Source organism: Miniopterus natalensis, chromosome 11 (assembly GCF_054644295.1).
Source record: "Miniopterus natalensis isolate mMinNat1 chromosome 11, mMinNat1.hap1, whole genome shotgun sequence".
Classification (NCBI taxonomy): Eukaryota; Metazoa; Chordata; class Mammalia; order Chiroptera; family Miniopteridae; genus Miniopterus; species Miniopterus natalensis.
Genome location: NC_142091.1, coordinates 42,242,391 through 42,270,052, shown reverse-complemented (window position 1 = coordinate 42,270,052; position 27,662 = coordinate 42,242,391). Strand labels below are relative to the sequence as shown.

General features: G+C 50.2%; 1 protein-coding gene across 1 annotated transcript; it reads left to right on the top strand.

Moving 5' to 3' along the window:
- The first annotated feature begins 361 nt into the window (after nt 1-361).
- On the top strand, nt 362-26,262 carry TRIM3 (tripartite motif containing 3). Its single transcript, XM_087821707.1, has 12 exons — nt 362-419; nt 8,851-9,016; nt 16,451-16,682; nt 16,900-17,051; nt 17,230-17,410; nt 17,669-18,401; nt 18,526-18,629; nt 23,661-23,828; nt 23,996-24,164; nt 24,414-24,484; nt 25,419-25,559; nt 25,692-26,262. Exons 2-12 carry the CDS (start codon nt 8,886-8,888, stop codon nt 25,842-25,844), a joined length of 2,235 nt encoding a protein of 744 aa, XP_087677833.1. The 5' UTR covers nt 362-419; nt 8,851-8,885; the 3' UTR covers nt 25,845-26,262.
- Nucleotides 26,263-27,662: the final 1,400 nt, after the last annotated feature.

Genomic DNA, 27,662 nt, shown 5'->3' with positions numbered 1-27,662 from the left:
CCCTGCCCTGGAGCCCTTGGGAGCCGGAGGCAGCTGGCGGGACCGGGGATCCGGGATTCGGGATCCGGGAGGCGGCTCCCGGCTTCTCCGGCCGGCTGGACCGGGCAGTTTTTGCCGGAGGCTCAGGGGCTGGGGGGCGGGGCGGGGCCTGCGCGGCGGCGGGCGGGGCGGGGGTGGGTCCCCAGTCCCGGCGCCGCCCCCTCCCGGGCTGCCCGCAGCCCCGCCCCGGCCCCTCCCTCCGGCCTGTGCGGCGGGTCCGGCGGCGGCGCCGGCGCGAGGACCGGCGGAGGCGAGGGACGTGGGGCGGCGCCGCGCGCAGGGCGGCGGACGGGCGCTGGCGGCGGGGGCGGCGCGGGCGGCGCCGCGGGCCCTCGGGTGGCCGCAGTCCGGGCCTCGGCCCTCGCATCCTCGCCGCCGCGGTGAGTGTGACGGGCCCCCAGGGGTGCGTCTGTAGCCCTGTCTGCGGGGTCTGGGGCCGGGGCCGGGGCCGCGGGTCTGCCCGAGCGTCCGCGGTGGGCGCGCGGATGCTTTTCAGAGCTGTGGCTGTGGCTGTCCACGCGAGGCGTGTCCGTGTCCGTGGGAGCAGTGGGGGGATCCTTCGGGCTGCGGTTTCTCACGTGAGGTCCATGTTTGAGGGGGGCAGGCGCGGGTGGATGGGTGATGGCTCCTTGGAGGAGCGCGGGGTTTGGGAGCTTGTGTATGCTGGCGGCGGGTGTCGAACGCTGCGGCCGAGGGTGGCGGGGGCGCGGGCGCGGGCGCGGGCGCGGGTGGGGTTGCTGAGTGGGACTCTGGAATCTTGTGGCCCAGCCTGTCTGAAGGGTTCCTTTCTCCCCGCTGTCTACACTCCTACCCCTTGCTCTCCCCCACCCCGCCCCCCTTCACCCTCCCCAGGCACCAAAAGGCCCCCGGTCAGGATGGAGGACACTCTTTCCTCCTCTAGCGCTGCTCCCCGGGCAGGAAGCCTCATCCGGAGGCTGTTTCATGTAGGAAAGGACACCTCCCCCCCACCCCCGGCAGTTCTGCAGCCTGTGACCCGCCTGGAGGACCCCAGGCCCCTCCCTGGTCTGGCCTCCTCCCTTCTGGACTTGGCTAGATCCTGGGCTGCAAACCTGCAGGGACAGATGGTTGCAGGCTGGAGGGGCAGGCTGCACCCCAGGGAGGTCATTCTGACTGAAGGCAGTCCCGGGCTTGTTGCTGGTGTGGGGGTCTTTCATGTTGACAGCATGAACTCAGGATTGACCCAATAGGAATATGAGATCTGGGAAGTTTAGGTCAGGTGCAGAGGTCTTTTTCACAGGTCTGTCCCTGCTTGTCTGTCCAGCTCACCAGTGGCCATTCATCCCTTAAGCAGGGCTCTGATTTACTGCAGAATTGGAATCAGAGCTGCAGGCCTGACAGGTGCCCTGCCTCTCTTGGCTTGTATGCCTCCAGTGACAGAGCACTTACTACTTTCTGCTGTGGGAAAGCTTTTTTATGTTACGTGGGGGTCTTTTTCCTTGGAGCTTTGTTCACTTATCTTGTTATTGCCTTTGCTTTTGCTCTCTGGTGAGAGGGAACTGCAGTGATTTAAACATGGCTCTCCTGTCACCAGTGTATACTGAGCACCCTCTGTGTGTCAGGGGCTGCCTCGGCCACTTAGGGGACAACGGCATTCTTGCTGAGAGAAGAGCTTGAGCTAAGGCCCATAGTTGGGATAGTACAGCCTGTGTTCAGAAAAACAGCAAAACCATACTGCTAGAATAGAGGGTGCCCAGAGGGGGTGTCATGGGTTCCTTACACTCAGCAAACAATTATTTTGGAAGGGATGTGGGGGCAACTGCAGCCACCCTCTAACACACTTAGCCTTACCGTGGAAAATAGCAATGAAATCCTCAAGGTAGTGAAAGGTGGAGTTTAAGCATGGGCATATATATATATTACAATCTGTAGGGACCTTTGGCTGGAAAGAGAACCTTGGGAATCTCAGATTTGGGAACAAAAAGACACCCCCCCCACACCCCCCCCCCCACACACAGTTTACAAGTAAGGGGATGAAGTAGGAACTTGCCCAGTCTTACTAGACACATTTATTTTTATTTTATTTTTTAAATATGTCTTTATTGATTTCAGAGAGAGGAAGGGAGAGGGAGAGGGAGAGAGATAGAAACATCAATGATGAGAGAGTCAAGCCCGCAATGCAGGCATGTGCCCTGACCGGGAATCGAACCGAGATCTCCTAGATCATAGGTCCATACTCAGCCGCGGAGCCACTACGCTGGCCGGTCACTAGACACACTTTAGAGGCGGAATCAAGGATAGTCATAGTTTATATCTGAAAGGTGAAAGAAGAGCGGAACAGAAGATTCCCAGAGTTGGTGATGGTGGTGCCTGTTTTTGAGATGAGAAATTCAGCAGGAAGAGTAGGTTAAGGGAACATGAATTCAGTTTTAGGCTAGTCTCCATGCATCTTCCATGTAGAGATGTCCAAGATAGACAGTTGGATATACAGGGCTGGGGTTCAAGAAAGTTTTCTGCACTGGAGATGAGGCTTTGGGAGTTCTTAGCAAGTGGATGGTAACTACTAAAACCCTGGGAGATGATGAGATTTCCCTGGCAGAGTAAGAAAGAGAAGAGGCCCTAGAGCAAAGCCCTGGGGAACTAGACATTTAAGGAATGGGCAGTGAAGGAACAGCCAGGGAGCAAGCGGGAGAACTCACATTAAGTGGCCATGAAAGCATCAGATACAGCCTCTACCCTTTTGAGTCTTGCTCTTTTGCCCACCTGGTCCATGTTTCTTAATTTTTCATGCTTCTGTTCCTTTGCTCAGCTTTCCCAATGTACCTATCATACTCCTAGTTGTCCCTCAAGAGCCAGCTCAGATATCCCTTCCTCTGGAGGCCTGTTCATTCCCCTCCACCACCTTCTGACTCAGAGACTTCCTCCTCTTTGCTGCCACAGTAGTTTGAATACATCAATATCATGACACTTATCACGTTGTAGTTATGTATTTCCATGTCTAGTTCTACACTTGTCTGAGAGCTTGTGAAGGACAGGTAATATGTCTTTTTCAGCCTTGCATCTCCAGTTCCAAGTCGAAGGGCCTGGTGCAGAGTGTGTCCAGAGAAGTTCGATTGACAGGTTGATCAGCTGATTGAGCAGTTTGTTCACCTACTAAGTTTGGCAATGGTGAGGGAGATGGTACTGTGAATTTCATCACTCTCCTTCCTCACCAACCTTATTGAAAGGATTCCTTGGCTTTGAGGACTTTACCCCCTCCTAGGCTTCATCTGTTCCAGAGAAGCCCTGAAGACTGTAACCTGCAGTCATTTGACATTTTGCTGAGGCCTCAAATAATCAAATACACCTGGAGGCTAGTGAACTGGAGTGAGTCATTTTAGGAAGCAAGTGAGCCTAGATGACCTCTTGCATCCACTTTTTAACAATGTCTTGGTTATCTACCTCCACTCACAGCTGTACATCTGTGACTCTCCTGAGGTTGTAGGAGGAAGTCATGGGGGAAATTAGATGCTGTTTGAGAATTTGGAGAAACTGAAAAGCCTTGAAACACATCCTTTGCAGATGTCAAGGATCTAGTGGAGTCAGCAGCACTGGCTGTCTTCATTTGCTCACAGTCAACTTCCTCCTCAGCCCCCTGGATTTGGCTTCCTCTCCTCCAGCCCCTGGAAACCACACTCTGAAGATAATCACAGCTTCTCCTAGGCTTTAAATCATGGGACCTTTCTGCAGCATTTCGCAATGAGATCGTTTCCTTGTCCATGGAAGCTTTATTCTCCCTTGGCCTTCACAGTCTCCCTGTTTTCTGTTCCTGGTAATTCAAAGTACCATTTCCCCCTTACCTCCCCCCACTGCCAGACTAAGTAGGAAAATGAACTATTTGATCAGCTGATCAACCTATCAATCAAACTACCTCTCTGGCCACACCTTTTTAATTTCTTGCAGGCTTTGCTTCCTGGGCCTATCTCTTAAATGTTGAGGTTCCTTGGGGCACAGTCACAGGCTCTCCTTTCTCATCACTGGGTGATGCCATCCACTTCCATGGCTTCAGGCACCGTCTTTACACCACCAACTCCCAAATATTTATCTCCAGGCCAGACCTCTTTCCTAGGCTCCAGCCTATCTTTCCAACTGCCAGCTAGACCTCTCCTCTCGAACATCCCATAGACACCTCAGATTCATCTTATTAAATACAGAACCTAACACCGTCTCATCCGAACTGCTCTTCTTCCAGAGTTTTCAGTCCAGAAAACTAGGAATCATCTCTAATTCTTTCTTCTCCCTCTACTCTTCACATCAGACCATTAAGCCATCAAGTTCTATTGACTCCTCTCTATGAAATCCCCTTCTCTCAGCCTTCCCTTTGCTACTCCCCTGGTCAATATCACCATCATCTCTCCTCTGGAATATCATAGCAGTCTCATAACTTTCTACGTGTGTCCCCTCTAAACAATTTTCCACACAGCAGTAAAAAATTTACTTTGTAGCTCTATCACTCTATACTTACCCCCTGCTCCACAAGAAAGAGTTCTTTGCTCTTTGGATAAAGCCTTAATCCCCTACCAGGGAAGGGTAAAGTCTGAACTCCTTAATAAGACCAGCAAAGCATTGTGTGATCTAGCTCCTGCCTACCAACCCATCTTGTTTCTTAGCCCTCCCCTGTCCCGGTATATCATTCAGTCTCCTGATGCGGAAGGCACCATGCTCTCTCTAACTGTCACTCATCCTGGAGCTCTCAGCTTGAATGAGACTTTCTTCAGGAGAATTCCCTTGTCCTCCAACCTCCAGCATCCCTGTCCGCCACCCCACATCTAGGTTAGGTGCTCTCTGTGCTCCTGGAGCAATCTGTGCTTCCCCATCAAAGCCCTCACCACATTGCACTGCAGTGATCTATTTCTTAGATTGTGGAATCCATGAAGGCCGAGCTGCGACTATTTATCTTTGTATTCCCAGGCCTCACAGAGGTTTTGAATGAATGCCGAATGAGGAAATGAGGTGCCTTTAGAACTGAGCCACACAACGTGGGATGGCAGTAGGAAAGAGGGTGAAATCTAAGCTCTGAGTTCAAGGTCCTCCAGTGTCTGCTGTGATAAACAGTCCACTTAAGCCATTGACTATAGGACCTTGGGGGCAGATTTGTAGGGCACAGTGGGATGGGAGAGGTGGAAGTAGAAATCCCAAAGGGAATCTAGGGATCCAGGCAGCGTTGTGGCCTCAGAGGCTGCGCTGGTGCTGGGCAAGCCTGGGTGGGGAACCGAAGCAGGAAGGGGAAGCTCGGGAGGAGCTGGTGGACCTTGGAAGTAGCCCAATCCCCGCCCCTTTGTGACTGGCTGGGAGAGCCCCTGGGGTTTGGAGAGAGGAGGAGCCTGACATCAGCTGCCCCAGCAGGGCCCAGTAGGCCACGCCTACTCTTTCTCTTTGCCCTCCCCTTCAGACAGAAGCTTCAGCTTGGCTCTGCCCTCCTATTTCTTCTACCAGCCCTCAATCTGTCCTCCCTCCTGCTATGTTGTTCTTGTATTAAGTTTCCAGATTCAGAACCTGTCACCTCTGGAGAGAGAACCTCAGAATTCCAGTGTCCACATCAGGAGAGAATGCTCTCAGGCATCCCTTCCTTACTTTCCCATGTCCACCCTCACTCAAACAGAAGACACACACAGCCCAGCCTCCCTCAGATCCCTCCTCAAGCCTGGAGAAGTCTCTGGAATGGCCCCACTGCATGCATGCAAACATTTGTTCATCCGTTATCGGTAGAGAGGCCCGTGGTGCTCATAGCCAGGCACAGATAGTGTTGACTTGCTCCTAATCACTGCCTGTTTTGAAGTACTCCACCTATCTTTCTGCTTCTCTTCATGGCAAGATTTCACTCATTGTCTACATTCACTGTGTTAATTTCTCTATCTCTATTCATTTTTTAGTCACTCTAACCTGGCTTCTGACCCTGCCACTCCTCCGCAACCAAACCTGGTGGACACTCTTCAATCTTCATCTTATCTCACCACTCCTTTCTTGAATCACTCTCTTCTCTTGATTTCCTTGGTCCCACACTCCCCTGGTTTCCCTGCCATTGCTCTGGGTTCTCCTTCACTCTCCACTCTCTGTCCCTAGGTGGTCTCATCCATTCAGGTGCCTTTAACATGCCAGTGCTTCCAAATTAGTAACTAACCCAGACCTCTCTCTTGAGCTCCTACATTCTATTTTTTACTTGACATCTCTACCTGGATATCACACAGGCACCTCAAATTTAGTGTATCTAAGACAGAACGCCCAAAATCACCCCCTAAGCTCTTACTGTCTGTGCATGGCCCACCATTTGTTCAAGGGAGAAAACCACTTAGCCAAACAGGCCAGGGCAAGGAGGGGTTGTTTTTGACATTCCTTTTCCCCTCTCACATCCAGTCCCTTTTGATTTAACTTCAGGAGTAATTCTCAAATCAATATACCTTCTTACCTGTAGCTCTGCTAATACCCAGCGTCTTACTGAAGAGCTGGGGTAGCTGCCTAACTGGTCTCCCTGCTTCTACTCTGGCTCCTTTTCAATCCTCATAGCTGCCAAAGTAGCTTTTTAGTTTATTTTTATTTTTTGTAAATTGCATCATTGCTCTTCCAATTTAGGAGAAAATCTAGATTCTTAACATCAAGGTCCTTCCTGATCTCATTTCAGCCTATCTTCCCAAATTCACCTCTTGCCTTTTTTAAAAAATTTTTTAGTTTTTAAAAAAAATTGATTTCAGAGAGAGGAAGGGAGAGGGAGAAGGAGAGATAGAAACATCAATGATGAGAGAGAGTCATTGATCGGCAGCCTCCTACACGCCCCCTACTGAGGATCGAGCCCACAACCCAGGCATGTGCCCTAAAGAGGAATCGAACCTCAATCTCCTGGTTCATGGGTCAAATCTCAGCCGCTGAGCCACGCTGACCGGGCACCTCTTGCCTTTTATTTACTTTGTTGTAACTGCATAGTCCTTTCGATTTTTTAATGAGCCCTCTCAGAAATTTCATATGTGCTGCTCCTTTAGCCCAGAATGACTTCCCTCACTCACTCTCTGATGCCTCCGCCTTCATCCCTACCATTTTCCTTCCATCCCTCAGAGCTCTGCTTAAAACTCATCTGTGTGGAGAGGCCTCCCCTGATCACCCAATCAAAAAACTGTTCTTCCTCATAGCATCCTTTCCTTCTTTACCCCCCCTTCCCGATTCGTAATTATGCATTTGTTTATTTACTTTTAAAATAGGCCACCACCTCTCTACCATAGGGACAGTGGCCATAGCTGTTTTGTTTATCACTCTATCCCAAATGCCTATGCATTAATAAATATTTGTCAAATTACTGAATTAATTCAGTAACTATAGATCAATCCTATGTCTGGCTCTGTGCTAAGTGCTAGGAATAAAACGCCTGACCTCAAGAACTCTGCGTACAGTGGAGGAAGCAGAGAAGTAACAAGAAAATTACCGTAGAGTGTATGAGGGCTGGGATGGAGGAAATACAGGGTGCTGTGGGACACAAAGGTGGAGTGCCTTACCCAGACGGCAGGAAGTCAGGGAAGGCCTTCTGGAGGAAGTGATGTTTACAACAGTGATTGGAAAGACAAGTGGGAGTCAGCCAGGCAAAGGGGAGCTTGGAAGAGGGTCTCAGGCAGAGGGAACAGAATGTGTGACTGCGTAGTAGTAAGAGAGAAGGAGGAGTTTTCCAAGAACTGAAAAGAAATCAGTGTTACTGATCACAGGATCATGAGACATGAGGCATGGACAAAGCGAAGCCATGATGGAAAACTCAAGAAGTTTGGACTTTGTCCTCTGGACAATGGATAACTGTTGAAGGAATTTAAACAGGAAGTTAGTGACAAGATGGAACCTGTTTTATTTATTTTATTTTTATTTTTTTAATCCTAACCCCAGGATATTTTTTTCATTGCTTTTCAGAGAGAGTAGAAGAGAGAGAGAAACATCAATGTCAGAGAGACACATCGATTGGTTGCCTCCCACGCACTTGAGCCCCTCCCAGGACCAGGGATGGAGCCTGCAACTGAGGTATGTGCTCTTGGCCTGAATCGAACCCAGGAGCCTTCAGTCGGCAGGCCGATGCTCTAACCACTGAGCCACACCAGCCAGGGCTGGAATCTGTTTTAGAAGCCTCATTTGAACTGTGAGGGGGATGGAGGAGAAGCACAAGTGAGGAGTCAAGGATACGTACCAGTTAGAAAGCTGTTGCTGCACCTCAGGAGTGAACTGGTGGTGACCTGAACTGGGGGCAGTAGCTGTGTGGTTGGAGAAGGGGGATAAGATATTTAGGAGGCAGAATCCACAGACCTAGATACTGACTGAATGTGGAAAAGAATGCAGTCCTGGGCAGTTGTGCTGAGAGGGGGGCCAGAGGTAGGAGAGGCTGTAGGTGGTCAGAGGAGAGACACACCATCAGGAAGGTCTCCTGGAGGATTTGAGGGAGGCAGAGGAGATATAGGATGGGAGTGTCAGTGAGAGTGGGCATCCGTGTACCATGCAACCGACGTGCTCTATTGCAATTCTCAAAACAGCCATTTGAGTTAGGGATTGTTATTCTCATAATTGCAGATTAGGAAATTGAGGCTCAGAGGTTGTGGGAACTATGCCGGGTCACATTGCTGGTAAGAGGCTGAACTGGTTTGAAACTCAATCTAACCCTAAGTCTGTGCTCTTAACCATGGGTTACTCAGCCCACCTGCTTCACTCTGCTTCCTCCAGATCACTCACTGCCTGTCCTGCCCCTGGCAGGGACAAAATGGGGCTAGGTCTCTGCAGGGGATTTGAATGGGGTGGGGGGTCAGGTAGGGGAGGGAGTGCTGACTTCCCTAGTGCTGACCATTTCTCCATACACAGGCTGCTGTGAGTGGCAGGAGCCATCCGTGGGCACCATGGCGAAGAGGCAGGACAGCCCTGGCCCGGAGGTCCAGCCCATGGACAAGCAGTTCCTGGTGTGCAGCATCTGCCTGGATCGGTACCGGTGCCCCAAGGTTCTGCCTTGCCTGCATACCTTCTGTGAGAGGTACGGGGGTATGTGTCTTGGGAGGGAGGAAGGCCTTGCAGGGCCCCCTGAGAGGGGAGTGGCATGTGTAAATCTATAAGAGGGAAATTTGTGTACATATGCAGAGAACAGGTAAACCCCACCCTGCAGGAGATGAGGTTTGATGCAAGAACCCATGAGAGAACAGGAAGCTCATAACACTGGGCCTTGGTTATGGCAGGGGCCCAGAATAGGGCTTTTCTGCCTCCTTCCCAAGCCCCAAGACCGCCTTCGACAGCGCCAGAGAAGTTGGAGCTGAGACTCTAAACCAGCTCTGGAACCAGAAGAGTTTGTGATCAGTGGGAGGATATTTGAAGCTAGGCCTGTCCTCTGCCCATCTTCATTGTTGTCCTGGGGCACTGGGTAAAAGGCAACCCCTTCCAGCCTCTAAGCTTCTATCCATTATTCATTCATTCAACACATATTTATGTAACAAGCAACTACTGTGTGCCAGCCCTGTCCCCAGCAGTGATAAGCAAAAGCAGATATATCTTTGCTCTTAAAGAGTTTACAGTATAGCCCTGGCCAGGTAGCTCAGTTGATTAGAGCATCATCCCAATACACCCAGGTTGTGGGTTTGATCCCTGGTCAGGGCACAAGAATCAACCAATGAATGCATAAATGAGTTGGAACAACAAATCAGTGTTTTTCTCTCTCTCCCCTCTCTTCCTCTCTCTCTACAATCAATCAATAAATTTAAAAAATTTTTTAAAAAAAGAGTTAATAGTATAGTGAAGGAGAAAGTATTCAAATAATCACATAGCCAGGCTACAGGTAAATGTAATGTTGCACCCTTAAGTGCTGCAAATAAAGTGCTAAGCTATGAGAGCTTAGCATATGGATCTTACAGTTTGGAGAATCAAGGAAGGCTTCCTTGAGGTGCAGTCTGTAGTCTGAGTAGGAGTTAACTAAATTGAGGGAATGGTAAGAGCATTGCTGGCAGAAGGAAGAACATGGGAAAAGGCCATGTGGCATGAGTGACTGTGTCAGGTCAGAGAGCCTAGAGGAGGCCTGGCCAGGCAGGAGCCAGGCTAGTGTGATTGAGAGTGGCACAGGATGATGCTAGAGAGGAAGGTTGAGGCCAGACCACGTGGAGCTGTGTGGACCTGTTAGGGAATCTTTCCCAGAGAGCCACATGAAGCCTTTGCAGGGTTTTAAACATGATCACTTCTGTGTTTGGACAATATTCTCTCTCCGGCCCTCATCCCTCATTGCTCTGACTTGAATAACCTGGTCCCTGGGTCTTCTTACTGTTGTCTCCATGCATGCCTTCCCTCTGCCTCCTGCCTGCACGGAATCCTGGCTCTGCCCCAGGGACTCTGCTTCCCTTCTAGCCCTGTTCTCTCAGATTCCAGCTCTACTGCCCAGGACTGCATTCTTTTCCACATTCAGTCAGTATCTAGGTCTGTGGATTCTGCCTCCTAAATATCTTATCCCCCTTCTCCAACCACACAGCTACTGCCCCCAGTTCAGGTCACCACTAGTTCTCTCCTGAGACGCAGCAATAGCCTTCTAACTGGTATGTATCCTTGACTCCTCACTTGTGCTTCTCCTCCATCCCCCTCACAGTTCGAATGAGGCTTCTAAAACAGATTCCAGCCCTGGCTGGTGTGGCTCAGTGGTTAGAGCATCAGCCAAGAGCACATACCTTGGTTGCAGGCTCCATCCCCAGGCCCAGGAGGGGCTCGAGTGGGAGGCAACCAATCAGTGTGTCTCTCTGACATTGATGTTTCTCACTCTCTTCTACTCTCTCTGAAAAGCAATGAAAAAAATATCCTGGGGTGAGGATTAAAAAAATAAAAATAAAATAAAACAGGTTCCATCTTGTCACTAACTTCCTGCTTAAATTCCTTCAACAGTTATCCATTGTCCAAAGGGCAAAGTCCAAACTTCTTGAGTTTTCCATCGTGGCTTCGCTTTGTCCATGCCTCATGTCTCATGATCCTGTGATCAGTAACACTGATGTAGTCCCACCTGTTCATTATTGCTTCTGTTGTTCACGCCTGAGGAGACTGGTCCAAAAAATATTGCTAAGACCAATGTCAAAGAGCTTACTGCCTATGTTTTCTTCTAGGATTTTTATTGTTTCAGGTCTTGTATTCAAGTCTTTCATCCACTTTGAATTTATTTTTGTATATGGTATAAGATAGTGGTCCAGCTTTATTCTTTTGCCATGGAGCTGTCCAGTTTTTCCAGCACTATTTATTGAAGAGACTGCCTTTTATTCATTGTATACTCTTGCCTCCTTTGTCATAGTTTAATTGACCATATATTTCTATTTGGTTTATTTCTATTCCATTGATCTATGTATCTGTTTTTGTGTCAGTACCACACTGTTTTGATTACTATACATATCTTTGTAGTAAGTTTAAAATCAAGAAGTCTGATACCTCCAGTTTTGTTCTTCTTTCTCATGGTTGCTTTGGCTATCATGTAGTCTCCTACAAATTTTAAGATGATTTGTTCTGGCTCTGTAAAAAACGCCGTTGGTATTTTGATCGGGATTGCATTGAATCTGTAGATTGCTTTCTGTAGAATGGACATTTCAACAATATTAATTATTCCAGTTCATGAGCATGGTATACTTTTATATTTATTTGTGTTGTCTTCAATTTCTTTATCAGTGTCTTACAGTTTTCAGAGTACAGGTCTTTGACTGCCTTGGTTAAATTTAATCCTAGCTATTTTATTGTTTTTGAAAATAATGTAAGTGGAATAGTCTTCTTAATTTCTCTTTCTGATAGCTTATTAGTGTATAGAAACACAAAATTGTTCCATAGATTAATTTTGTATCCTATAACTTTACTGAATTTATTTATTAGTTCTAATAGTTTTTTGGTGGAGTCTTTAGGGTTTCTTTATAAAATACCATGCCATCTGTAAATAGTGACAGTTTTACTTCTTTTCCAATTTGGATGCCTTTTATTTCTTTTCCTTGCCTAATTTTATATGGATAAGACTTCCAATACTAAGTTAAATAAAAGTGGTGAAAGTGGGCATCCTTGTCTTATTCGTGATCTTAGAGGAAAAGCTTCCAGCTTTTGATCATTGAGTATGATGTTGTGATACAGTTCCTCTACCACTACATTGTTAAGAGTTTTTAAAATTATAAATTAATGTAAATAATTTGAATTTTGCCAGATGCTTTTTCTTCATCTATTGATATGATCATATGAATTTTATTGTTCTGTTAATGTGTTGATTGATTTGCGGATGTTGGATCATCCTTGCATCCCTGGAATAAACCTACTCAATCATGATGTATGATCTTTTAATGTGTTTTTTAATTTGGTTTGCTAATATTTTGTTGAGAATTTTACATCTATGTTCATCAAGGATATTGGCCTGTAACTTTCTTTTTTTGTGGGGCCTCTGTCTGGTTTTGGTATCAGGGTATTGCTGGCCTCATAAAATGAGTTTGGAAGCATTTCTTCCCTTTTTTTTTTGGAATAATTTGAGAAGGATAGGTATTAACTCTTTTTTAAATCTTTGGTAGAATTCACATGTGAAGCCATCTGGTTCTGGACTTTTGTTTTTTTGGGGGCAGTGTTAAATTGCTGATTCAGTATTATTACTTGCAATCAGTCCATCCAGATTTTCAGTTTCTTCATGCTTTACCTTGGAAGGTTGTATGTTTTTAGGAATTTATGCATTTTTTCTAGGTTTGTCAATTCATTAGAGTATAATTGTTTATAGTATTCTATAGAGCCTTCACTCTTAACTACTCCTCACTCATTTATCTTTTGGTCCCCGCTCTTAAAGAACTTATGTTCTAGGGGGAAGTGAATGGTAGTAAGCAAGCAAATAATTAGGTGAGTCACAGCTTGTGCTAAGTGTTTTGTAGGAAATAAACAGGGAGTAAGTGGAGGTGGTTGGGCCAGGGGCTCTTCTACATAGAGTCATCAGGAAAGGCTTCCTTGAGGAGGTAATATTTGACCTGACATCTGAGGATAAGAAGGAGGCAAGACACATGCAGATTGTTCCAGGCAATGGGAAATTCTTTGCAGTGTTCCATCAAAGGCCTCCAGGAGGGAGTAAATGGGCATGTTCAGAGACCAGTAAAGCAGCCAGTGTGGCTGAGTGAGGGGAAACATGGGATGAAGTGAGGTCCAAAAGAGTCAGGACAGTTATGGAGTAGCTTGGTGGTCTTAGGAAAGTGTTTGGATTTTATTCTAAATGCAGTGGAAAACCATTAGATGATTTATTTTAGCAGGGAAATAATGTGATATAAATTAGATTTTTAAAAGCTTGCTCTGGCTGCTGTGTTGAGAATGGATTGTAGAGAAGTAAGAGTAGAAACAGGAATCCAGTTAGGAAGCTATTGTAAGCCAGGTATGCTCAACCAAAGTAAGGAGGTCTTGATGAGTTCGAAGGTATTTTGCAGGAGGAACACCAGATTCCATGAGATGGGCAGAGGGCTACTGGGGAACAGAGTGGAATGGTAGAAATGCAGAGTTTAGAGTTGATGCAGTGACGAGTGATGGGATATGGGCGGTGGTGGGAGCATGGGAGTGGACAGCTGAGGTGAAGTGGAGGAAAAGATCACTGGGGGTAAGGAGATTAAGGAACTAAGAAATCCTGATAGTGGATGGGTCACCTCACGGATGTCAGAGCTACTGGAGCTGATGTTAGGAGAGAGAGAGAGAGAGAGTGTGTGTGTGTGTGTGTGTGTGTTGGGGGGAGGTAGATTACTGGACAGGGGTGAACAGAAGACAGTAAGCCAGACGCAAGATTTTAGCAACTGGGGAAGCAACCATTAAGGCAGCAGAGACAATGAAAAGGAGGGGTGGTGTAGACAGAGGCGTGAACTTCCAAGGAGCTGAAGAATCATTTAGAAATGTTCCAGCTGGGGGTGGGGAGGACTCAACCCCACCTTCTGGCCCCAAGGAATGTGGAATATGAGACAAAACCCACTCTGTACTTGAGAGGACTGCAGGGGAAACTAGGTCACAAATAAGTTAATATTTGTGAAGCACTTAGAGTCATGCCTGGCACAGACTGTTTGTTAAATAAATAAAATTAATTAGTTCAGATCTAGAGGTATAGAGAACATTAACAGAAAAGACTGAGGATATTGGAAAGTTTGCACCATGCAGACATTCCCTCCACAAATTCATGGTCTCCACACATGCTACTGGCAGTCTGTAAGCTTCCCCTCCACCCTTCAGTGACTAATCCTAGCCCTTTGGTTCTCCTGAATCCTCCCTCCTTCACTCTCAGCAGCTAACCTTGCCTGAGACAAGTTAAACACAGTCTCTCTGACTTTGCCCCTGTGCTCAAGTACATCCATCCGTCTCTCTCTTCCCTCCTCCAGTCAGAGGATGTGGTCCATTCCTCTTCTTCAGACCAATCTGAGCCTCTTCCCCATCTCTAGACCTGGCCCCACGTCTTCTGGTCTCTTCCACCTCTCCTTCTCTACTGGCTCCTCAACTTATAAACATGCTCAAGGCGCCCATCACAAACAAATGAGAACTGTTTGTGCCTTTGTCCCCCCTAAGTATCATTCATGCCTCAACCCCTTTCTTACTCAGACTTCCAACCTCCTGTTCGCTCTTCAACTGGCAGCAGTCAAGGTTTTCTTCCCCTACCACTCTGATCTCTCTGTTTTCCTTTCAGACAAAAGTACTCTCACATTGGCCAGATTGGATGGGCATTTCCCAGTCCTTAGCGTTCCCTGACTCCTCCGCTGCTGCAGACACTGATGACTACTCATTCCCTCCCTCTAGAATTGTGCTGCTCACTTTGCTGTTCTGACACTGTCTTTCCACCGTCCCTCTGCCCATTGCTCTTTGCTCCCCTCGTTCAGTATTTGCTGGGTGCTCTGTCCTGCTGTTATCACTGCCTACCCCTTCTTGGCTGATTGCACCCTCTCCCATGGCTACAGAGGCCATCGAAGTGTTGATGGCATGCTCATCTATATCTAGCTGTACTTCTTAAATACTTCTCAGATTTGTTCCACCTTAGCCTCCATTGCTACTGCCTAAATCCAGGTCTTCTCATCTCTTGACTAAACTATTGCAAGAGTATTTTGGTTAAGCACATGCTTTGCCTTGTATTAGGATCCAGGCTCCAGTGCTCACTAGCTTCGTTACCTTGGACTACTTACCTTTTCTGAGTCTGTTTATATAAACAAAGTGTAAAGTATAGTGCCTGACACATAGTGCTTAATAAATGGTCAATGGATGATGATGTTGATGATGCTACCACCCTTTGTCTGCCATCTTGTCACATTCACAGTCACCCTCCACCGAGAGGCAGTGAGGAGGAGCTTGATAAAATGTAAACCCGGCTGTCCAGTGCTCCAGTGGCTCCCTTTTGCTGTTGCAATGACTTCTAAGCTCCTTGGTGTGGCCCACGAGACCCTCCATAAACTGGCCCCTGTCTCTCTCTAGACTCCTGCTACCATTCCTTGTATTGATTTGGTCTCTAGCCATATTGAGCTGTTTATAATTCCCTACCCACACTATGCTGTTTCTGGATGCCGTCTGCGTCTGGAACACCCTTCCTCCTCTCCCTGTACCTTCCTTTGGTCAGACTACCATTATTCATCCGTGAAGATTTAGCTTACATCACCTCCTCTAAAGCCTTTCCTGGATTCCCTCTCCACCCACCCTGGGCCAGATGTCCCTCTGTGCATTTTCTTATCAGTGCAGTCTACTGTATTCCCTTTATTAATGATAAATAATAGCCTACAATATGTAGCATTCTCTGTGAGTTAGGCAAATACTCATATCCTATAACATTTAGTGCTCTCTGTGAGTTAGGCATTTTACATTTAATCTTCCAGCACCCTATGAAGTCTGTACTATCCCCATCTTACAAAGGAAGAATCCTTGGCGCATAAAAGTTAAGTAACTTGTCAGGGGTCACAGTTTAATAAGTGACTGATCTGGGAATTGAACCCAGGCAGCCTAGCTCCAGTATCCATACCCTTAATTATTACACTGTTTACTTCTATGAACTCTCTATTTCAGTACTTCTGTGAATACTCCTCGGTAGACTGGAAATAGTTTAGAGGTGTGCATTGTGCTTCATCTCTCTATCCCTAGAGCTTGGCACAAATTCGACAAGAGTAGGCAGTCAGTAAATGTTTAATGAGTTAATAAAGTCCGGGCTAGTTGCACATTTTTCTGTGAGAAAGGTTTGTAAACACCTGTGAAAGGTGAACCTGTGTTTGTGTACACGGTGAGGAATGCGGGTATGTCAGCTGTTCTGAGAGAGGTCAGGGATGTGCTTCTACTCAGCCCTGAGAGATGAGGCCTTTTATATCTGCTGGCCGGACAAGATGTGTGCGCCAACCAGAGGGGTTTCCAAATGAAGTGTAAGGGCAGCCCTGTGAGGAGAGGGATCAGCACCCACGGAAAGTGTGAGCTGTGCACTGACGCTGCTCCACCCCCTCCTTTCCTCCCTGGCCAGATGCCTCCAGAACTATATCCCTGCCCAGAGCCTGACGCTGTCCTGCCCCGTGTGTCGGCAGACGTCCATTCTCCCCGAGCAGGGCGTCTCCGCGCTGCAGAATAACTTCTTCATCAGCAGCCTTATGGAGGCGATGCAGCAGGCACCCGATGGGGCCCACGACCCCGAGGACCCCCACCCCCTCAGCGCAGTGGCTGGCCGCCCCCTCTCCTGCCCCAACCATGAAGGCAAGGTGGGCCCAAGCAGGCCCAGTGAGGCCAGGACTTGGGGGGAGGGGGGGGGAGGGGGGAGGGGCCGAGTGGCTGTGGGTGAGAGGTGTTTCTCTGGATAAACGGTCCCGGTAGGGGGCACACCTGGAAGGTAAGGGGCGAGGAGGGCAGAGGGGGGCGGGGCGGGGCAAAGAAGTGTGGTGTGTAGCCATTGCCTGACTGGAGTCTTTATGCTGCCAGACGATGGAGTTTTACTGCGAGGCCTGTGAGACGGCCATGTGCGGCGAGTGCCGCGCCGGGGAGCACCGCGAGCACGGCACGGTGCTGCTGCGCGACGTGGTGGAGCAGCACAAGGCCGCTCTGCAGCGCCAGCTCGAGGCAGTGCGCGGCCGGTAGGCGCCTGGGGGGAACCTGGACTGGCGGGGCCATCGGGGAGAGCGTCCCAGCGGGGCCCGGGGGGCCTTGGGGAGGGTACAGATAAAATTCTGAGAGAGGGCAGCAGTGGGGAGAAAGAATGGTTTGGTAAGGGCGCCTCAAGCCGCCCCGGTATGAGATGTTTCCCCTCCCCAGCCTGCCACAGCTGTCCGCAGCTATCGCCTTAGTCGGGGGCATCAGCCAGCAGCTGCAGGAGCGCAAGGCGGAGGCCCTGGCCCAGATCAGCGCAGCCTTCGAGGACCTGGAGCAAGCGCTGCAGCAGCGCAAGCAGGCGCTGGTCAGCGACCTGGAGGCCATTTGTGGGGCGAAGCAGAAGGTGCGTGTGTTCTCCCTTCCCCACCACCGTCCGCCAGGAGACGGCCTTATGGCCTCCGCGCGTCCCCGCTTTCCACACTTGGCACCCCTTTCCCTAGTCTATCCTGACGTGGCCCCAGGGTGCTGCGGGCATCTGGGTCCTGTCTACACTCTCTTGTATTTCTTTCATGCCATAGTACTGCAAGTTCATCGGGCATCACAGAGACCCCCGCCCCCCGTGCCAGTCTTCTTATTCAACCCACCTGTGACCCCTCCTCAGGTGCTGCAGACCCAGCTGGACACACTGCGCCAGGGTCAGGAACACATTGGCAGCAGCTGCAGCTTCGCGGAGCAGGCCCTGCGCCTGGGCTCGGCGCCGGAGGTGTTGCTGGTGCGGAAGCACATGCGCGAGCGGCTGGCGGCGCTGGCGGCGCAGGCCTTCCCCGAGCGGCCGCACGAGAACGCGCAGCTGGAACTGGTCCTCGAGGTCGACGGGCTGCGGCGATCGGTGCTCAACCTGGGCGCGCTGCTCACGACGAGCGCCACCGCACACGAGACGGTGGCCACGGGCGAAGGCCTGCGCCAGGCGCTGGTGGGCCAGCCCGCCTCTCTCACCGTGACTACCAAAGACAAGGATGGGCGGCTGGTGCGCACCGGCAGCGCCGAGCTGCGCGCGGAGCTCACGGGCCCCGACGGCGCGCGCCTCCCCGTGCCCGTGGTGGACCACAAGAACGGCACGTACGAGCTGGTGTACACGGCGCGCGCCGAGGGCGAGCTGCTCCTCTCGGTGCTGCTCTACGGCCAGCCGGTGCGCGGCAGCCCCTTCCGCGTGCGTGCCCTGCGTCCTGGGGACCTGCCGCCTTCACCCGACGACGTCAAGCGCCGGGTTAAGTCCCCCGGTGGCCCCGGCAGCCACGTGCGGCAGAAGGCGGTGCGGAGGCCCAGCTCCATGTACAGCACAGGCGGCAAGCGGAAGGACAACCCCATTGAGGATGAGCTGGTGTTCCGAGTTGGTACAGACGGCGGGGGGCGGAGCCAGGCAGGGGCGGGCCCAGGCAGGAGGCGGGGCGGAGCGGGAAGGGGGTTTCAAAATGACCTGCGAGTGAATTCTTTGCCCCCCCCATCCCTTTCCCACAGGCAGCCGTGGAAGGGAGAAGGGCGAATTCACCAATTTACAGGGTGTGTCCGCAGCTAGCAGCGGCCGCATAGTTGTAGCAGACAGCAACAACCAATGTATTCAGGTGAGCACCTGTCCAGCTCCCCCAACACCAAATAAAGGCCCTTCAGCTATAGCCTGAAAAAAAACAGGCTGTATAGGTCACCTCCTGACATAGTACCATTCCTTAGAGAGCCATAAATCACGGCACCGCCCTTCACTCACCCACTTGCAACCGCGCCCCCACTGGCCACACCAGGAACTGCGGTCACAGTTAGGCTCCGGCGCTGACTGTGCCGGGGGCTTCCACCTCCCAGGCCTGGCTCAGCCCAGACCAGCTCCTGTACCCCAGAGATCTGGCTCATTCTTCCTTCCCCTCTGCCTCCACTTGAGCCTCCATGACTGGCTCACTTTCTTCCCTTCTCACTACCATGTGGTCAGGATGTTGGCTCTGCCCTTTCCTGCTGTGTTCCAACATACCTTCCTGACTCCAGAATGTATCTTGTCTGCACCAGTCTCTGCAAACATCTGGTCAACTAGACAGTCAAATGGGGTTACCTTGTGAAAAGGGGCATCTTCAGTGGCTAGACTGTAGTGTACACTCACCGGTGGTGCTGCCCCTGGTCCTCCCAGACCCTCACACACCTGATTAGAGCATCCACCACACAAATGGACATGGCCTTTGCTGCACTTCAAGCTCTTTAAAGCCAGAAAGTGTGGTTTTTCTCTGTTTATTCCTTGCAGTAAACCCAGAGCCCAGTGTGGTAGACACAGCGGAGCAGTTCACAGCTCAGACTCTGAAACCAGACACCTGGGCTTGAGTCCTAGCTCTGCCACTTACTGACAAGCCATGTGACCTCTCTGAGCTTCAGTGAACTCATGTGTAAAATTAGGAAAAGAATACCTCAGAGGGTTGCTGGAAGCATTACATGACATAATGTACCATGCCCGACACCTAGTGAACCTTCTAATGTTAGTTAAAAATATCATTGTCCAGGTGGAGGCTGTCAACAAAAAAACCAGGAGGTGGGAGAGTGCGGGAGGGGGTTGTTCAGGGAACTGGAAGGATCCCAGAGGAGCTGGAGGTAGGTTACTATTAGGAGCCAAGTCGCTGAGGTCACACTGAGTTTATCCTGTACTGGATTGTTTGTATCTGCCCTGAGCTTCAGTTCTTGGAAACACTTTATCAGGGAGCAAAACTTTTCCCCGAAGATCCTTATTTCTCAACACCTATACATTCATACTTCTTCATGACCTGCCTGAGTACCCCATCATGAGTACCCCATCATAGATCCAGCTCTGCCAGAGGTCCATCACCTCAGTGTCACATCTTCCCTGGCCCCTGCTTCCCACCTACCAGGAGCCCTCCCATGACCATATTCCCAGTCCCGTATTTCCAGCCAGCCTTCATCCCCACCCTGTTCCTGGGAGCGGAGGAATGGAGAGGCCCGGTACAGCACAAGATAGTAAGGAGGAGGTGGGATGGGGGGGTACAGGGAGTGGGGGTGATGCTGAGGCCCTACTTAGTCACTCCCTCCACCCTCAAACTCTTCCCCTGCTCCTTATGCCAGGGGTGCTTTCTGGCACAAATGCTGAGATTTGGGAAACCTTCTTGGTGTGCATACATGCACGTGCTCGCATGCCCAGAATGACATGTGCCACTTGGTCTCTCCGATGAGGGGCTGTGCTTGTCCACTGTTTCAGGGTGCAGAATTGAAAGGGTGCAGAATTGGTATAGCGCCCCTGCCTTCCAAACACTTGCTAGTCCTATAGCAGTCCTCTTTGCTCCCACTCCCACCTGCACCCCAAGTTCCTAGATACTAGGAGCCTGACTCAGATTCCAAAGCTGAGTTTCTGCTTCTCTTACTCGGGGGCTTCAGGCCTGGTATGGGCTCGGCTCCCACATGGACTGCGATCTGCACCCCTCATTTCATGAGGATTGGGCTCCTCATGAACTGTTCCTCCTTTGGGCCCGTCTATGGTGAAGGCTGAGTGAAGAATTCGATTTGTATATTTGATTTGACATTTGAGTAATTGTCTTAGTCCAGAAATTTATCATTTCTGCTCTGGAACTTGCTCATTTCCTTCAGGCAGAATATTAATCATATTCTCCTCAGAGCTCCTCAGCCTTTTGCTGTAACATTTTTCATACTTTACGAGGATCACTGGTTCATTTTATTTTGTTTTAGTCTCTCTCCCCCGCTAGGCTCAGATCCCAAAGTTACTTAATGCTACTGTGATACAGCAGAGAGATGTTAAAGATCAAACTAGGCACCAGCAGATTCTAGAGATCTTAAGGAAGCTAATAGGGCAGGTTTTGGTGAGCCATCAGATGTCAAGAGAGAGGGAGGGATCAGGAATGGCAGGACTTGGTGCACTGGGTAGGTGGTGTTGCTGTTCAGGAGCAGGTCTAGGTATAAGCTGATGAATTGACTTTTGCATGTGTTGAGCTTGAGATTGCTGTGTGGCATACAACTGGAGATGTCCAGCTCTGGCCTGAAATTGAGCTAAGGAATTCACCCATTTGTCAAATGTCTGCTATGTGCCAGTTGCTGCAAATGCAGCAGCAAAGAACAGACACAGTTCCTGCCCCGTCTGGAACTCACATTCTTAGTTACAGAAGTGATGGTTGTATGAGAGCTATAAAGCGTATATCACGGAGACCTAACTGTATGTGTATACATTGATTCAGGGGGTGAGTTGGTCATTAAAGCCTTCTCTGAATAAGTGACCTGGAAATTCTGAGAATCGAAAGGTGAATAGGAGTTGGCCAGATGTAAGGGGTACATGAGATAGGAGAGGAAGAGTAACACTCCCCCCCCCACCCCAAAGCTGCATCAGTTTCGAGTTGGAAACCGAGCTGCTCAGACTGGAGGAGGCACAGACATAATCTCACTGCTTACCTGGGGGGACCTTTTAGTCTCTCTCACATCAACTCTCCAGTCCGTGATCCCTTCCTTCTCATGCTAGCAAGTGCTGTCCCACCACAGGGGACCAGAGCAGAACAGGTGAGGGCATGGTGTATGGTCCGCATTAGGAGGGAGTGATGTCCCTTGGTGGGACCAATTCAAACAGCCCTGCAGGCCTAAGAGATGGGGATGGGGTGGGGACAGGGGGCCCATTCCACTGAGGAGGAAGCAGGTCTGGATGAGTGCTATGGCCAAGACCCAAAACTTGAGTTATCCAAGGCTGCTCCTGGCTCTGCTTCATCTTACGTCCCCAGAGCCTATAACAAAGCAGGGTGTGAGACTTATGCAGTAAGTGGTGAGTGATGTCTTGGCTGCAAAGAAGCAGCAGCAAGAAGGCTTAGCTGTAGAGCAGCGGTGGGATCTGACCCACAAGCCGTATACTGCCCAAGAAATCATTTGATCTAGCCCTGCCAAGGTGACTGCAGGCGGGACTTGAAATTCAATAAATCTAGGAGCATTTTTCATAGCTAATTTTTAAGTTGATAGTTTTGTATGGCTGCAAATGATGTTATAAATATCCCGATGGCCCTTGGCAGAAAAAAGGTTCCCCACCCCTGCTGTAGAGGAAAGAGCAACAAAGGAGGTACTTCTAGGATGGGGAGACCTGAGTATGTTGGGCGCTAAGGCGGAGGAGGCAGAGGCAAGAGGCTGGAAGGTTAACTGTCCATGAGGAAGGCTGCCTTGTCAGCCCCATAGCCTAGAAGGGCTCATCCTTGTCCATTCCCCCACCCCCACCCCTTTGTTGTCTGCTGCCAAGTTGGTTGAATCTACCTACTCTATGGCTCTTGAGTCCATCGGCTGCCGGCCAGCAGTGCCCTGGACCAGGTCGTCATCATTTCACACCTGCACGCTGTGCGGCCTCTGACTGGTTGGCTAGCTTCCAGTCTTGACTCCTCCCTGCACCCAGAGTGCTCTTTCTTAGAAGCTCCAAGGTGTTTTTTCCAACACTACCAAGCAGTCCTCCAACTCCAGTGGACACTGACTGGGTGTTCTCCAAATTCAACTCAATTCTGACACGATGTACCTGGAGATAGCGTCACATCCCACAGGTTAAGGGCTCAGTCCCATAAGACTGCCCCCACTTCAGACACCAGTCACAAGTCAGGTTGTCACCAATGCACTGACAGACCTGCTATAAATTGGAAGTTCCCACAACCCCCTCGTTGGGTTCGATTAGTTAGAGGGGCTCACAGAACTCAGAGAAACATTGGGTTATGTTTACCACTTTGCTGTACGGGACTTGATAAAGGATACAGATGGATGGCTTGATGAAGATGGACATAGGGCGAGGTCTGGAAGAGTCCCTAGTGCAGGAATTTCCATCTCTGTGGAACTGGGTTGCACCATTCTCTCAGTATCAACCCAGAAGCTCATTGAATCTCGTTCAAGAGTTTCTTTAGAGCTTAATGTGTGTGCTTACCACAGGCACCTTCCCACAGGTTGGTGGGTGGGGCTGTAAATTCCAGCCCTTCAATCATTTTGTCTCTCTAATGACCAGCCTCATCCTGAGGCTATCTAGGGGCCTTCTGCTGTAGCGTAAACTCAAAAGGAGCTCCTTTGAATGACAAAAGACACTCCTATCACTCAGGAAATTCCTGGGTTTTGAGGAACTCTGTGCCAGGCACTGAGGGCAGTGACCAAATACATTTTTTATACCACAAATGCAAATCTCATCTCATCACTCCACTGCCCAGAATTTTTCAGTGAGTCCTCATTACATCCAGGATAAAACCTGACCCCTGTTGTTCACGGATAAGCAGGGCCCATGCTGGACTCTGCCTTTCACACACTGTCCACTCTGCTTATGCCTTGCCTCCTGCCTCTTTACTGGCCAACTTCAGTTCATATCCCAGCATCCTTTTTAGCTATGAGCTCAGATCTCCTCTTCTCCTGGAGCCCTTTCTGACTACTTCCTTCACCCTTTTCATATTCATACAGTCCCATTTACACCTCTGCTGCGTGTCCCCTAGGTCTGCTGTCTGAGGCCATGTCTAATTCTTCTCTGTGCTCCTGACACGGTGTCATTGGTGCTTGTTGAGTGACTGAATGAATGGGGGGGGGTCTCCTCCCTCAGGATCCTGCTCCTTTCTCTCTGTGCCCACAGTCTCTCCCCTCCTCCCCCTCCCTCCCTTGATCCTGTGCTCCAGGTTTTCTCCAACGAAGGCCAGTTCAAGTTCCGCTTTGGGGTCCGAGGGCGCTCACCAGGGCAGCTCCAACGCCCCACAGGTGTGGCAGTGGACACCAACGGAGACATTATTGTGGCAGACTATGACAACCGTTGGGTCAGCATCTTCTCCCCTGAGGGCAAGTTCAAGGTGAGAACCTTACCCTGGTGATCAGCTGAAGTGACCATTCTAGTGCCCTCTGGTGGTCAGGCTTGGATTGGTCCATCCCCAGCCCAAGGTTCTGCTTTGGTGCAAGGCTGGGACTGTTCTCCCCACCAGGCAGAATGAAGGCCCTAAAACGTATCTCCTTCCTCCAGACCAAGATTGGAGCTGGCCGTCTCATGGGCCCCAAGGGGGTGGCCGTAGACCGTAATGGACATATCATTGTGGTCGACAACAAGTCTTGCTGTGTCTTTACCTTCCAACCCAATGGAAAGCTGGTTGGCCGTTTTGGGGGCCGTGGGGCCACTGACCGTCACTTTGCAGGTATTGGGAGACAACTCAGACATCTATTCTGATGCTCCAATCCCAGAGGACCCCCTGGGAACTCCAGCTCTAAAGGCCCCTCCTCCTGTGTCTGGGCCCTAGAGAACCCCCTCCCTTCACTGTACCTTAGCACCATCATCCCAGAGACCCCACCCTTCTCCTAACACCCTAGCTTTATCATCTCAGATATCCTTCACCATCCCACTCAGTATCCCAACTACTGCCCTAGAGACCACTTTATATTTTCAGGGCCCCATTTTGTGGCTGTGAACAACAAGAATGAGATTGTAGTGACAGATTTCCATAACCATTCAGTGAAGGTGAGTGTCTTCCCTCGCCTCCTTTTTTCCCCCCTTCAGCTCATTCATTTGACCAGTATTCATTTGACATTTATTGCATGACTACTTTGACTCAGATACTGTGCTAGAAATGATGGAGATACAGTGATGGATGAAGCAGATACTTTCCCTGTTGTCTTATAGTCTAGTGGAGAAGAGTTGCCTGGCATGTTACAATATGATGTGATAGATTCTGTGATGAGGAAGGGTAGGGAAATGTGAGGGCATAGTAGAAGCATTTGGCTCAGGTGAGACTGAGAATGACCTAAGGCATCAGTGGGAATTAACCAGAGGGTAGAGAACAGGAGAGGATTCGAGGCAAAGGGGACCAGAGGAGCTGAGGACTGTAGTTCAAGAAACTACAAGTAGTTCAGACTGGGTTCGTGAGGACAAGCCTTGTGTGTCCTTTAAGGAGCTTGCTCTCTGCCTAAGAGCTATGGGGAGTCACTGCAGGATTACAGGCAGGCGGGGTGACACAGTCCTGTGGTGCCTTAGATCGCTCTGGCCGGGGCAAGACTAGAGGCAGGAAGGTCACTCTTTTGCAATAATCCAGATAAGGACCATTGCAGTGGCAATATCTTAATAGGGTACAGATTTGAGAGAGAATCGGCAATTGTGTCAACTCACTGGCTGTCAAGCAGAGGAGAAGGTGGAGTTGACAATGACTCATGGCCAAATGGGTGTTGCCAGTCACTGAAAGAGAAGTCAGAACTGCTTTCCCAGGGAAGATGGGCTTTAGATTGGATATGTCTGAGGGACATCAGCTGGAGACGTCCAGTAGCAGTGGGGTGCATGGATAGGAAGCCTGGGAAAAACTAGACTATAGCTGCAGATCTGGGGCTTCACCCCACCCTCCTCCAAGACCCTGCCCTCTGCCTGAGGCCAGGTCCCCAGTCCCCAGCCCTTTGCCCTGCAGGTGTACAGTGCCGACGGAGAGTTCCTCTTCAAGTTTGGCTCCCATGGCGAGGGCAACGGGCAGTTCAACGCCCCCACGGGAGTAGCTGTAGACTCCAATGGGAACATCATCGTGGCTGACTGGGGCAACAGCCGCATCCAGGTGAGTAAGGCCCAGGGATGGCATAAAGGTGTGGTTTCCTGCTGTGCCCAGTGCAAACCCCCCCCCCCCCCCCCAAATATACATCTCATTGGCCTGATCTCAGCTCTCCTTCATTCTCCACTCATTCCCCAGGTATTCGACAGCTCTGGTTCCTTCCTGTCCTACATCAACACATCTGCAGAGCCACTGTACGGCCCACAGGGCCTGGCGCTGACCTCGGATGGCCACGTGGTGGTGGCCGATGCTGGCAACCACTGCTTTAAGGCCTATCGCTACCTCCAGTAGCTGCACAGGGGCCCTGCTGGCTCATGGAGGGACGGACATAGGGGTGATTGGACAGGAGGGTTTGGCCTGCAGGTGGCCAGGCCTGGCAGCGCTGAATGTGGGCTGTGGGCATGGGTGCGCCCAGTGCCCTCCCTCTCCCCGTCTCCCACCTCCACGGTTGCACTTTATTTATTCGGTTCTTGCTTTGGTGACTGGGTGGGCCTGGACTGTGGTCCCAAGGATGTGTGCAGAGCTTCACCCTACCCCCTTTACACACCTTCCCTGTCCCCTCAGTCTGCTCCCCACCCTGCAGCCTGGGGCCAGAACAGCCTCTTACTCCAGAGCAGAAGTCCCTCTGGTTGTCTCCCTGCCACCCCATACACACTGACAGAGACAGCAATACCCCACCCCCATATTAAATAAATGTGTTTGCCACGTAGTTTTGTTGCTTTCTTGTGGGGTGGGGCTGAGGGGATGGGATGGTGGGACTAGCTATGGACTAAAAGACAAGTGGACAGGCATAGCACCCAGATTCCCAAATGGGTCCTGCTGTCTTGAAGCTTTAGGAGAGGAGAGCAAGGGAGGGTGAACCCCTGCATTCCCGAGCCACCTGCCAAATCCCCATCTGCAGGCCCTGAATCTTGTGCAGAAATAGCAAGTCCTTTGTCTACCTGCTCTGTTGCTGAGAAGAACCTGGGAAATGACCCTTGTTTTGAACACAGCCAGCACCTGCAGGAAGAACAGTCAGGGTCTGACAGCAATCCTTGAGGCCCAGGCCTGGGTTTAGAGACCTGGGCTAGCCCAGGTAGAAGCTGGGTGTGGAAGACTCCATGGCCAATTTTTAGAGTTTGACCTGGAAGCCCTGGGACCCTGGAGCCCTGTTTCATCTTCCTGCTCTCCATTCCAAGATTGCTGCCATTTTCCCACATGGAACAAAGGTTCTAGCACCCCCCACTGAGCTCTAGTCTGCCAGTTCCAGAGCTAATGACAACCAGCACTCAGTAATTTGGGAGGTAGGGACTATGATTCTCGCTCTCTACAAAAGGCTGAGGCTTAGAGAAATAGGGTGTATTGCTGATGAAGAGCAGAGCCCAGACCTGAATCTGTAGCTGTTGTATTCCTAACTGGTAAGTTGTAGCATCTATTCTTATGTCCCATGCACCTTGCGTGGTGACTGGCCAAGAAGGCTCTCAGCAAGATTTGGGGAATGATGGATCTGAGAGGTTAGTTATGCAAGGTCATGAGAAAGCTCAAGACATTGTCCTGGTGTAGCACAATTCCTGGGCTAGGAAGGGGGGCCTGTCCATGGACCTGTGGAAGACCATGGGGGCTTTGCAGAGATCGGGGGACAACATGGAAGTCTCAGTTATGTTCACCTCCCTGGTCCTCTTTGTCCCCACTCATTGGGACCTGGTAGGCAGGTGGAGGGACAGATGACCTGCCTGAAGGTTCTAGAGAAAGTGTTCTTATAGGGCTTGCGCTTGTGATCTGATTATGAGTAGGATTGCGTGAGGCCAATCCGGGACCAGCAGAGATGGTTGCTCAATCATCAGTCACTCAGCACCAGTGGAGCCTCCCCTGAGAGCTCTCAGATGATGGTCTATTCCTCCACTGCATCTTCATCTTGTGCAAAGCATCAGCCGTGACATAAGGATGGAGGCTCCAACTTCCTAGCCCTCAACCTCTCATGTGCTTACATTTTAGACACCTAAAGGTAGCAGGGGAATAAAATGGCAATAATGGTGAACTTTCTTGGGTGGGAAGTCCCAGTTGCCTCCCCTATCAGTCCGAGAATAAGCTGCTGGGGCTGATCCCATAGATACCAGATTAGGTAGACTG